The sequence below is a fragment of the Populus euphratica genome, unplaced genomic scaffold (genome assembly GCF_000495115.2).
Source record: "Populus euphratica unplaced genomic scaffold, PopEup_1.0 scaffold46.1, whole genome shotgun sequence".
Taxonomy (NCBI): Eukaryota; Viridiplantae; Streptophyta; class Magnoliopsida; order Malpighiales; family Salicaceae; genus Populus; species Populus euphratica.
In genome coordinates this window covers 80,810-94,060 of record NW_011499852.1, presented here as the reverse complement: position 1 = coordinate 94,060, position 13,251 = coordinate 80,810, and the positions used below count along the sequence as shown (strand labels likewise).

Below are 13,251 nucleotides of genomic sequence, written 5' to 3'. Positions count from 1 at the left end.
CTATATTTTTTTAACTAGGTTGTTATAATATCATGATTTAGGTCTCAGATTTGATGATATATTTTACGTTGACTTGACCTTGATTAATGTGGTTATATATTTGTCATACTAACTTAGATTGACTAAGACTGATTATTTATATCCTTTTTTACCTCATTTCAACACTTGAACATCATTTTTTGCATACAAAAAAATAGTTTGGTGCCATAGTGAAGCACAAACACCGAGACTAGCTATCCATACCTGATGTACCTCAAATTCTTCCATCCAATTCATAAGCATGCTTTTTAGAAAGAGATTTTTAAATTATCAAATGCTATTATCTACTTCTCTACACTCGACTGGTCGTTATTATTACAAAACGATAATGTGTTCTTTTTAAATCTCTTTATAAGGGTGGAATAAAGCTTCTTGAACTTTCACCGCCCTACTAACGAATGTTTCTCATCTCTCCAAACTTGTTCTAATTGCCATGTTGTTAGAATTTCATGGCCTGGAGTTGATGGTAGCCATCATTAAACATGGTGAAATGCAATGGACTTTTTGTTCAATTCCTCATCATGTACATCATGATTGTTTCATAATGTCTTATTGTCCTCCTATTATATGTAAGGAGATCGAGATGCTATTTTTTAGGAGAGAAATTCATGGTGGTACTTGATCTCAATCACAAGTTCTCTATACATAGTTTATCCCTTACTCCAAGTCAGCTTTGTTCAATTTTTTCAAAATTTCTTGGTGGAAAGTAAGGGGCGATTGTTATCAGGTGACTCAAGAAGAGAAATGTATTTTTTTTATTAAGGAAAAACATCTCCTAAAAGAAACCTATTCAAAAATTGATAAAGAAATTGTTGTGTATCAGCTACAGTGTAACCTTTTCAACTCAGGCTATTGAGAAGGCAACTGGCAATAAGATATGCTTTCCAAAAGTTTCATACAACAGCTGCATATTTTAGTCACTACTGGAAAATATCTCCCCTTTTTCAAGAATTACTCTAGCGGAATTCTACACAACTTGAAGGAATTAACTAGATTGTATATGGATTCATCAGTCGATGCCTGTACTAATATTGATGATGTGAAGCTCATAATCACATGATCATATAAGATAAATCTTGAAAAGTCAAAGAATCAAGTTTACTAAGAATGTAATACAAAAAATATTTGAATCAAAATATCAACACTATTAGAATGAATCATCACCCAACAATTATCAAATAACTAATGAGAAATATAAAGAAGAACATCACAAAATCAGTTATACTTTTATAAGTTCGATTGTTCTTTGTTTAATAAAATAGAAAAAAAATGTTGCTACAAGCAAAACACCAATTTTATTTAATAATTGATGGCTATCAAAAACCTAAGCACAAGCTAAATAACCTATTTATACTAGGTAAAAGAAAATATCATAAAAAAGTATGGAAAAAAACTAAAGAGTTTAAAATAAAATAGAAAAAAGAGTCTTAAATCAACTAGGAAACTGATACAAATCCTGTATAGTAGCTTCTATACTTTATTTCAAAACCTTATCAATATTCAATTGACCTAAAATTTTAACCATATATAGAAACAGTTCTTTGAAAAGTTTTGGTAAAATTTAAGCTTGATTAAATAGTCAGAGTAAAAAATATTTTTGTTAATGTAAAACTATGTACTAGGAAAAAAAAAAAGGAAGCTCAAAACTGATTTTAATTCTCCTAAATAAGCTTGTAGATATTTTTAATAGCTCAAAGCCTTTAGTTTCCTTATAGGATATGAAAAATCCTAAAATATTCTATCATTAGTACCATAAACCCTCCTTCCTTGTGTAAGCAAGATAAATAAAGAATCTTGGTAAAAAGATGATTTTAGAACATAAAAAGAATTCTTACCACACTCGAAAACTATGTTGCTGCTTATTAAAATTTTTTATAGAACTAGAAAATATCTTAAAATTAGTTGTTGGATATCCTTATATTAATACAAAAAGAATTCCCTCTAAACAAGAAGGCAAAAGGCAACAAATAACAAAATATGTATTACATCTACTTACTTGTATCATAAGACTTTTCTGAACTTTGATTTACCAAAAATTTTAACTAAATATATAAAAGTATGTATGGAGACTCTTAGTACAACATCACACCGATCAAACGGTTGTATTAAGACTTATAGTTGATAGCGTAAAACTATATAATATGAATAATTACACTAAAATTTAAATTTCTTTGTTCAACCTTATCTTGGATCATATCATTCCCTCTCTCTTCAAGATGATTTGTTCTTGAATCACCAATAGATATAATGGATGTTTTATAGGCCTCTTTTTTAAGCTTTCGGAGCTATTTTCTTACCAACACTCACCTCCAACAACTTTATATGAAAGTAGTAGCCCTTTTATTTTTTTTCATCCTTTTAGTAACGTTACTACTCTATCTTTGAAGCTAGCCATTCAAAAAATATTTCTTGTAACTTATCAAATTCTTGCCTCAAAATCCCAACCACACAAGATAGATGTTCATATGTTTGAGCAATAACCTTTCTTTGTTCCCTCTTTCTTGGTAAATACATGTCACAAATAGAAAAACAAAATGGAAGACAAGCATTATATGATATAAAGACACTATGGAATAGGACTTTTAACCTAAAATCTTAAATCTAAAACTATAAATGCCCTACTGATTTTAATAAGATCAAACCCAAAAACTTCAATTTATATTATTACCCGAATGAATCAACCCTTGCAAACTTGAATTTGTGATCTTTTTTATTTTATTTTTTTATTCTAAATAGATATTCTAGATAAAATAAAATGTTATACAATTTATATATATATATCAAAGGACCCTTAATTCAAAACTAGACAATAACAAAAGATAAGGAAAAAGAAATTGACTCAAAATAAGACACAAAGAAAAATAAGAAAAAGATATAGTTAGAAAAAAATTTAAAGAACAAAAAATAAAAAGGATATAACCTGATTTTCAAAGTCTAGCTTTGATACTACCTAATATGAACCATGTGATCACGTGGTCACATAACCCACATGTAAAAAAGACATATTCCGGAAAGCTAGAGAATCAGGTTTGATAGGAGTGACATAAAGATTACATGAACCAAAACATCAATACTATTGGAATGAACCCCCACCAAATGATTAGCGAATCAAGAATAGAAAGTATAATGAAGAACGCCATAAAGTTGGTTTTACTTTGATAAGTTCAATTGTTCTTTATTTAACCAAAAAAATATATTGCTCTAAGAAAAAAAACCAACTTTATTTAATAATCCATGGCTATCAAAAATCTAAGTACATGATTTATACTAGGTAAGAAAATAAAAATCCCAAAAAATTCTAGAAAATAATAATAAAATTCTAAATAATAGAAAAAAGAATCCTAAATCAACTAGAAATTTAATACAAATCTTGCATAGTAGCTTCCAGACCTTATTTCAAAACCTTACAGATGTCCAATTAACCTAAAATGTTAACTATATATAAAACAAATCCCTTGAAAACTTCTGGTAAAATTCTAGCTTGAATTAACAGTTAGCTTATTATGCTTGTTAATGTAAAATTATGAGTTAGAAAAGCAATCAGCTTAAAATTGATTTTAATAATAAATTTGGAAATCTTTTTAATAACTCATGCCCCTTAGATTTCTTGTAGAATATGAAAAATCCCAATATTCTGCTATTAAATATCATAAGCTCTCATTTTCTTGTGTAGTTAGGATAAATAATGAATTTTGAAAGAAATTTTGTAACATTAAAAAAATCTTTGTCACACTTGAAAACTATGTTGTTGTTTGTTGCATATGGTATGCAGCATTACAGTGTCAGGATCAAGTAATCACCACCTAATTGTTTGGTTTAAGGTCAATAAGCATTCTAAGTGAACTAGTCTTATACGAAGTTCCAAGGTAAAGGACTAATTGTGGTTAAAAAAAGTATTAGTACCTTTAGTGCATCTTACATGAGGTAAATTACCTATGTAATCTAGATATGGTTTAAAAGTGTTAATGAGTTTGTAATCGGTGATCCATCTATTGTTCAGAACAAAGATTTACGCTCATAAATAAATCTGGTATTTTGAATTTATTATAGGCTCATATGACATGGTAAATTCTTACGGGAAGAATCCATGTGGATGCCCTGACATGATTCATTTATCCTGCAAGGTGAAAGTGTTTTTCACAACTTATGTATTGTGATGAAAAAAAACCCCTAATTAAAATTACTAAATATTCAAAATAATTCTAAGAATTTTTTTAATCAACTCTTGGTACTTAAATACCAGCTTACTAGTAGGTCCAATATTTATACCAGAATATTGACCATTAATTTTTTGGAATTAAATTTTTAGAGTTATTGAAATATTGGTCAAATCCTTAAGGAATTTTACAAACTTATTATAAATTCCAAAAATATGCAAAAAAATAAATAATTTTTTTAAAACATTGCTTAAAAACATCTCTGTTTTTTATAAATAAAATGCAATTTTTATAAGGATTATGCCATATACAACAAATAAAAATCATTTTTGAATTTTTTTAATCATCGTGTTCTATTATTATTTATTCCTGTAAGGCTATCTTTGGCAAAACCATATTTTCTTTCCCTAAAAAACTATCAAAATGGACTTAAGTTTGTGTTTGTCAAACATCCCCTTACACAACTAAATTCTTAACAAAATTTATCCAAACAAATAACGCCTTAAGTATTTGACTCAAAACAAAACCAAATGGGTCAAACCAAAGTCAATCATGAACTAAACTAAAAACCAAGGTTTGACCCAACAACTAAATCGAAACAAAGGTTTAAACTTAAACAAAATCAAATTTGAAAATTAACACAAAACATAAAAAAATACAACAAATCAAACACTCAAATCATAAAAAATTCAAAGAACATTGATCAAGAACCTAGAAAACACAAGTCTCAATCCAAACAAGTTTTCATGCAATCAAAGGTAGGGTTTTATTTGAAATTGTGCAAGGATCCATAATCTGGTATCCATTCGCTTTGATTATTAAATAATCAATATATTTTTATCAAAATGGGTTTCAATTTTTATTATAAAAAAATGAACACGATTATGTCAAAATAGGTTTCCATTTAAAACCAAAACCTTAAGATTAAAACCCCTGAAAACTTTTTATTAATGCATATAACCCTAAATTATATACTAGTCAAGTTGCCCAAATAGTTTAGTGCAAAGAATTGGACCAAAGTTAGTCCAAATCATGGAGCTAAGACAATGTTCTTCCTAAGAACATGAAGAAATTGAACCCAACAACATAGCAATTCCTAACCACTATTAAACCTAGAACTACCCCTTTAGACTTCTAAAATATGTTGCTTTGAGTCCTTACAAATCACATTATCAATACCAAGTATAGTTGAATATATAGAACTAACAAATAACATTAAGTCATCAATAACATGTATGAAGTTCCAATGTTCAAAACTACCAAAACTAAACAACAAACATATTTAAGTTATTTGGATTCAAAACTTAATATTTTTAACATCTATTTGCCAATACATACTTATATGAACCATGAACTTGCACTAAAAGACATCAAATTTATCAATATGCTTTCAAAATCTTTAACCCACAAACAAAATCAACTTATTGTTTTATTACAAAAAAAATTCAAACATCAATCAAAATATCTCAAATACATTATCAACATGTTATTGGGCTAAAAACACAGAATTAAACAAATATCAAAAACCAAGAATCATACCTTTAGTGCAAGCCTTTTTAATATATTATTGACCAAAACTAAAATCAACTATCATAATAAAAGCTTGAGTAATCTAAAACATGTTAATAGAAGAACAAAAACAAAACAAACATTGCTGAAAAACATTAGATTATTCCGACACTAAAGTCAAACAAAAAAATACAAGATAAGCTCAAACAACATCAAAAAAAGGTTTAAACATTAATAAAACATGAATATAAAAGCCATATGGACTCCACCTTTGACCTTTTATATGGCTATACCTTCTCCAAGTTTATTAGCTATAAATTATTGTTTTCCTTCTCTTTTCTTCAATTCTTTCCTTTCACTATCTTTTTCTTCCAAAGCTTGTTAGACCCTTTTATGTTAGATTCTTGAACCTTCAAACAAAGATCTTTTCACAATGTGTTTCTCCATGTTTTTCCTCTCTTGTTTTCATTTTTCAGAGGGTATTTATATGGTTTTGTTAGGGTTCTTAATGGATTCAAACATAAAGTGATCAAAACCTAGCCCTTTGATCAAAATGAAAGAGTTTTGGACAAATGTTAATAATTGAAACCTATGTTCTTTAATGGTTTTAAGATGGTGGTTTTGTAACAAACTTGTCTATGTGGTTTTCTTTTGTTTGGAGACAAAGACATGCATCCCTCACCTTCTGATTTTGAATGAAAGATTTATGACTTTTGATAAGAACCCTCTAAAAAAATTTAAGTGTGAACACATGAAAAAGTTGAGTGGTTTTACACAAATGGGTATCTCAGTCAAGGCTGATTGAGTTGACCATTCTCAAGGCTTCCTCAAAGCAACTTTGATGTAAACATCATCAAAGACCACCTAAACTTGGTAGAAGAAAAGCATACGTTTCGATTGGATCCACTCTTACTAAATTTGAAGGTCTTTATCTCTACATTAATTTGTTTGGATGTGTCAACTTGATTAGCTGAGAATCTAAAAATGTAGTGATGGTTGATCAGGGATAAGATATTGTCAAGTTCGTTAAAGAAAATTGAATGCAAATGTTTGATAAGAGTAGTTGATCTCTATAAAGGGTGTGTTTCTCATATGAATAGTGGTGATTACAACCCTAGATAAGGGTGTGTTTCTTATATGAATAGTGGTGATTACAACCCTAGAAGTGATCAGAAACACCATATTTATTTGTCTAAAAGTGTCTACTCAATGAGTCAAAACTACCAAAAAGAAGCTAAATAGTGGTCGAACGACGTGTCGTCTAGGTTAAACCCTAAAAATTAGAGTTTTTAAGTTGGGATGTGACAAGTTTTATTTTAGTCCTTGTTCTTTCAATTGCACCAGTAATTTCCTCATAAACTCTTAATTTCATGCTATTGCATCCCTGTCATATTCAATCATCAGCCTTAAAGTTCAGCATTATTTCCATCTTGGTCCTTGGTTTTTGATTTGTGCACTTGAACTCTTTATTAATCGTCAAACGTTTAATTTTCTTCAATTTAACCCTTGATTTGATCAATTTTAGCCCCTACAATCACACACAATTTTTTATTTTGGTTCTTGATTTTGGGTTTCGTTAATCAAGTCCTTAATTACTCATCAAACTTCAATATTATTACAATTAATTGCCTGATTCATTTAATTAAACCTCCTAAAAAACCAACGAAGTCCTAGACTTTAATTTATTCTAACTAACATCCAAATTAACTCTGAAAACTAATATTTCTTGCAATCAAGTCCTCAATAAGATTAATTAAGCTTTTCAAAATTGTCGTTGAGTTTTTACCTACCAAAATTTATATTTCTTTACCCCAAATAAAAATATTTTCACCAATGAAACCCTTTATCAATCAAAATTGGATTGTCCATTTTGTTAATCTTGTACATTATGATCCTCTAACTTTTCCACCTGTTATTTTGATCCTTCACCGCCAACTTGAAAAATTTTCTAGGCTTTCTTCATGTATATCCTCTTGTATTTTGGATTTTCTTTTTCTTTTTCTTTTTTTTCTTTTCTTTCCTTGTTTTTTTTTTAATTCAAAATTGAGTAACAATACTACTCATTAAAGATCCTTGTAGAATTAGAAAAGCTCTCAAAAATAATTATTAAATATCCTTGCATTATCAGGGGAGAAAAATAATCACCTACCAAGAAATTTTATTGCATTTGCTAATCTGTATTACAAGACCTTTTCAATTCTGATTTATTTGAAATTTTAACTTAATATAAAAAATAAATTTAGAAATTCCTGGTAAAACTTTATATTAATCCAAAAATTAAATTGAAAATTATACTTAATAATAAAAAAACTAAATAATAAATATAATTACACTAAAATCTAAATTTTTTTATTCAACCATCTTGAATTCTACTCGCTGATGGGCCGGAGTGGTAGGAAATGGAAGCATTAAAAGTTCATTTCAGCCTCCTGTCAATCCTGTATGGTATTGTATGCCAGTGTAAGATTTTGTTTTCTTTTTTTCTTTTAATTACTTTCAGATTAATCGGTCGAAATAAGTGGTAAAAGATGAGTGCTCTTAGTTCTTACCTCTAGGTACCTATGGAAGCACAAGCACACATAACGAGCAATCATTCACCACTTCCAAAGTATTATGAAGCAATTATTGACCACTATGGACAGAGATACGGGTGATTTAAAGAACAAGGATTATTCTTTTCTGTACAGCAATATTAGAACATTGAAGCATCAAAAACTTGAACTGTGCCCATAAAAATGCATGATCTCCACCTACCGAAAACTGGAAGTCTAAACTTATAGCTCTGGAAAACCATTTCACGCCGACATGACATCCATTTAAATGGCGTGCCTTAATGACTTTCATCTAAGTAAATCTGCATAAGCATCGAGGCCATGGCTGCCAACACACTGCTTAAGCTTGTACAGTGCACGGCTCTCCAATTGCCGTACCCTCTCTTTAGACAACCCAAACACATTGCCAATCTCAGAAAGTGATTTCTGTTTTCCATCCTCAATGCCAAACCTTAACCTGATTATCCGTCTCTCTTTTAAGCTGAGAATATTTAGGAGCCCACGAATATGTTTTCTCATCAGTTGCTTTGCCACACTCACATCTGGTATCTCGATTTCTGTGTCAGCAGTTATCTCCTGCAATATAAACAGGAAATGCATGATTTCTACAAACTCTCAATCAATTTTCGGAAAACTTGTTTGGATATAGGACCCATGCCAAGTAAGCATTTAACAGAGGAAGCCATTTGCCAAATTTGAAATCATCTTTTGTAAACAAACTCTTCCAGTGCTCATTTTTTTTTATTTTTTTGACGGAAGTTGTATTGATCTTTGAATTACTCGGATAGGACTATTTATAGAGCAGCTCATAATAGTAATGTATGCTACAGACACTCGAAACGTACAGAGCAGTTAAGGCCTTGATGGGGATTTCAAAGAGCACAATAAATAGCATGTTAAGTGTTCTAAATACTTACATTAAGTTTCTTTCCCTCTGGAATTTTCTATTTGAAGCTCAAGAATGTGGATATTAAATGAAACATGAGAGAACAAAGAAGCATTTACTTGAAAAGTAGTATTTTGGTCAGACCACACAGTCTGTTGCATCGAAAGTGGTGTTCTCGTAAAACATAGCAACTTTTCCAATTTGTCAATAGCTATTCCAACACGTCTTGCTATTTCTTCTGTGGTTGGTTGATGATTTCCTTCCTGAATATATGACCTCTTTGCTTCCATCACCTTTCCTAAGAGGCCATAGACATTCTCCTACAAAGAAAATGTTATTAGTTCTCAGACGAGCATTAAAGCTCATCATGCTTTTAAATACATTTTAAAGTTATAAATTATCAGGAATTCAGACAGTAAAAGTCCAGCCATTGTTAGAATATTAGTGAGAAAACGCCATACTTTACATGCCAAAAAAATAACAAGAATTTATTGAGACAAAAAAGGTAAAATTGATTCTCATCCTCGTCAACAATTATTTTATTGCTGAAATTATTGTCATTTGTGAACTCACCAGAGATGGTGAGAGATAAAAAGAAAATGGAGAAAAACATGGACAAGTAATTCTTGATGAAACAGAAATTATGCGAGAAAATTGTCATTACCGGTAAACGAATTGTCCTGGAATGTTGAAATATAGCCTTTGTAATAGTTTGTCTTATCCACCAGTAAGCATAAGTGGCAAATCGGCAACCAGCTTGCGGTTTGAATTTCTCAATGCTCTTCATAAGACCCACGGTTCCCTCCTATAGCAGTTTTAGGAAAGAAACAGAAAGAAGCCTAGTTTGAGAATCACAATTCATGCTCATTCAGTCTTGAGTTCAAAAAACAAACTCAGACATGTTTGTCCAGCTATTCCCTTTCTTTAGTTCCACAAAGAAACGGTATAATCAACAAGGAATATAATGATACCACCAGGATGAGTGTAAAGACATGCACAACACTCCAGTTATATAGAAAAAGTTGAGGAGAATTATTTGCTGTGTATGATATTCCAGCACGCACATGAATGGATGATCTAATATAACAATTTCTAGCGTAGCTACCATGTGCATCAAAGAATTTTTTTGGGCAAAAAATTCTTTACTATTTCCATCAGACCAAACAACTAATATTTGCATATACCCTCCCCGCACTCAGAATAGTATTCAACAAAAATGCAAGAACCACATTTTAATTATCCCATCCAGAAACAGAAACCAAGATTTACGTGTTTTATCTACACATTGATACAGGTAAAAAAAAAAACGGGGGGACCCCAGAAGGCAATACAAGTTTCAGCTAACCTGCAGTAAATCCTGAAGGCCAAGACCACGGTTTTGATAACGTTTAGCTATGTGAACCACCATCCGTAAGTTTGCATTGATCAGCTTCTCCCGGCTGCGGTTACCAGAGTGAAGTTGTAACTTTAAAACAGAACAACTAAGACCAACAGCTTGAGCCCATTCAACCAAGGTTGGTTCACGGCCAAACTGAGATTCAAGCCTATTCTTCACCCCCTCCAAATTCATTAAATCCTGTTTCATTTTTCATTTTAAAGGGAAAAAGAAAAGGTTGTCCATAAATAAGCATCTTCTCTTTTTAAGGACATTCAAGAAGAAATCCATTTCAAATTAGATATGATTGGGAAATACACCTGTATTTGAGCAATCAGTTCAAACTCCTCTTTAGCAGTCAAAAGTTGCTTTGTTTCAGGACCCCACAGGAACAATCTAAGGGGATCATTTGGATCAAATCCTTGGCTTAGCCTTTTCTGTACATCAGCACTTTTAGAATCATAGGTCTCGAAAATCATATCTTTTGTTTTCGGCACCCTTCGATTTAGAGACTGCCTCGCTAAATGCCGTCTTGACCTTACAATTCTCACCTCCTCAAGCGAAAAACTTGATGAACTGGAGAGCTTTATGTATCAGTTCCGAAACAAAAGAGTTTATAAGTTAGAATTAAATTAATGGGAAACAAACCTAGTGGAAGCCAGATTATCAAGATCGGTGGAGTTATCAGCAAGAAAAGCTGCATGTTTTGAGGCTGACAAAGCTCTCTTAGCGAGATTAATAACATCAGTGGGTTCCACATCAATTAGCTTGTCAGTACTTCTTGTAACAGACTGCGTGGTGAAGGACATGGATGGATTTTGCCCTTTTTGTGAAGGTGGCAATCTTTAACAGAAAATGGAGCACCATGTAAGGATTCCATCCAGGACAATAAGTGGCAATCATAAGAAGTTGATGCAAGTAGAACAGGAAATGAAGATTTATTCATCTTACAGATTCCAATAAGTAGGCCAATGATGCAACTGGTACTCAAAGTTTTCTACCATCTGGTCTAACTCATCAGAGTCCTTCCCTTCATGGCCGGATGTCCCAATCTCATCAGAGTCCTTCCCTTCATGGCCTGATGTCCCAATCTCTGTCTTCCTCCTATCCAATGTTGCCTTGAATGAAACGGAGGCAGACAGATAATTTAGAACGCACAAATTAGGAGTTGATATGGACAAAGAGATTACATGAGACTATAAGCAAGCATGGCGAGGCCTTTTTCTTTTTAAATTACACAAACAAGGACACTTAACATTTGAAACTCTGCAAATTCTTCAAAGCAAGCAATTACACAACCAGCTCAAGCAACAAGGTAAAGAATCAAATGTTAAAACAAAAGTGTCTTCCTATATGTGAATCTCCTCAATATTTTAGTTTGGTGCATTGCACAATGAAAAACTAACCTGAGAAGGTCTATCTTCCTTGAATATGTTCTGTAGAGGCCTAAACTCGTCACGCTGCTCTTGTAAAAGAACTGAAGTAGGAAAATGTTGAGCTGTAGAAGTGGTTGGAATAGCAGTAACAGCAGGAGTTGCTTGTTCCCGAAGTATCAGAACTGCAAAATTAAGAGCGTAAACAGGAGGTAATATTCTCATAAGCCCATGAACTAATTTCTAATACCCCGAGGAAAACAAGCATAATGTCCAGTAGATATACAATGAAACCTCACTCAACATGCAAGTTAATTCAAAGGAAAACAACAATAGCCTGGGTAACAATCCCACTGATGTTGACTTGCACCCACGAGAGCCTATGACGGGCTTCTCTATGATCCTAAAGTAACAAAAGTTTCATGATATGTATAATATTTAAGTTATTATAGAAAGGAAGGTCCGTCCTATCAGTTGCTTAACAAAATGTAGAAAATAAATATAAATAAATAAATTTTACAATGTCATGAAAATTAATATTCTTTAGCAACCGAAGAGAGAGAACTAGAGAACAGGAATAGACTTTAACAAAGCTGCGAAGTTGCAGTAATTCAGAGGTTACCTGAAGAACAGAGAGAATTCTTGAGGTGGGTTCTTGTAGGAAAAGATGGAGATGAAGAAAGCAAAGTCCTGCCAGCCTCCATTCGACTGAATCCTGACAGCAACTTAAAATCATATACTCCACTGAACAAGATGGTAAGGAATGGTTTCTTGGATAAAGAAAGAAGCAGAGAAAGCCAGTGGGAGTGCTGCTTTGAGTGACTAATTTCTCACCTCAAAATGGGATCAGGTTGTCGTGCCGCTTGCACTTCCGCTGTCGTTTCGTTACAGAACTAGACAGCTATCACATGTTGTCGTTTAAGGCAGTAGTTTTGCCCACGTTGTAGTATCGTGGCCTGTTATAGCCCAATTTGATGAGTCTGGACATTGATTTTCTTCTTCTTTATGGGCTGAAACTCCAAGGAAAGGTATTTTCAAGGTTTTCGAAACCATCCTGATCATTAAACCGGAGGGTTAGACATCGTGTCGAGATTTTATATATATATATATATATATTCTCTTTCTTGTTTATATTCAAATGAAATATAATAGTATAAAGTAATTTAAGAACAAATAATCATGAAATTTTCTTAATTTGTGTAAAAAGTCAATTGAGACTAAAACTTTGGCATAGTAGGAACATGAAATTAAATCCTCAATGTTCTTAGCTCAACGCTGGAACATTTATATTATATATATTGAATTACTGATTTCAATAGTTGTAAATCCTTTATATCAATATTTATATTTTTAAATTTTT

General features: G+C 31.6%; 1 protein-coding gene across 4 annotated transcripts; it reads right to left on the bottom strand.

Moving 5' to 3' along the window:
* Window positions 1-8,285: 8,285 nt before the first annotated feature.
* Window positions 8,286-12,820, bottom strand: SIGF (RNApolymerase sigma-subunit F). 4 transcript variants are annotated; one of them, XM_011020427.1, is made up of 10 exons: window positions 12,726-12,820; window positions 12,514-12,606; window positions 11,925-12,076; window positions 11,470-11,636; window positions 11,167-11,361; window positions 10,839-11,094; window positions 10,489-10,719; window positions 9,808-9,948; window positions 9,263-9,463; window positions 8,286-8,833 (listed from the first exon to the last, which is right to left on the bottom strand). In XM_011020427.1, the coding sequence occupies exons 2-10, from the start codon at window positions 12,593-12,595 to the stop codon at window positions 8,546-8,548; spliced, it is 1,713 nt and encodes a 570-aa protein (XP_011018729.1). In that variant the 5' UTR covers window positions 12,596-12,606; window positions 12,726-12,820; the 3' UTR covers window positions 8,286-8,545. The 4 variants fall into 4 exon arrangements, with proteins under 4 accessions (XP_011018729.1, XP_011018730.1, XP_011018731.1 ...); XM_011020428.1 differs by having other exon boundaries at window positions 12,514-12,599; XM_011020429.1 differs by lacking the exon at window positions 12,726-12,820 and having other exon boundaries at window positions 11,470-11,558; window positions 11,598-11,636; window positions 12,514-12,719.
* Between the last annotated feature and the right edge of the window lie 431 nt (window positions 12,821-13,251).

Bases quoted from the DNA above. Each gene is read 5' to 3' on its own strand.
- SIGF (XM_011020427.1), bottom strand. From the start codon at position 12,595: ATGGAGGCTGGCAGGACTTTGCTTTCTTCATCTCCATCTTTTCCTACA. The intron at 11,095-11,166 runs GTTTGTTTCCCA...AAAGCTCTCCAG, and splicing joins GATAATCTGGCTTCCACTAG to TTCATCAAGTTTTTCGCTTG. The intron at 9,464-9,807 runs GTAATGACAATT...TTTTCTTTGTAG, and splicing joins CCAGGACAATTCGTTTACCG to GAGAATGTCTATGGCCTCTT.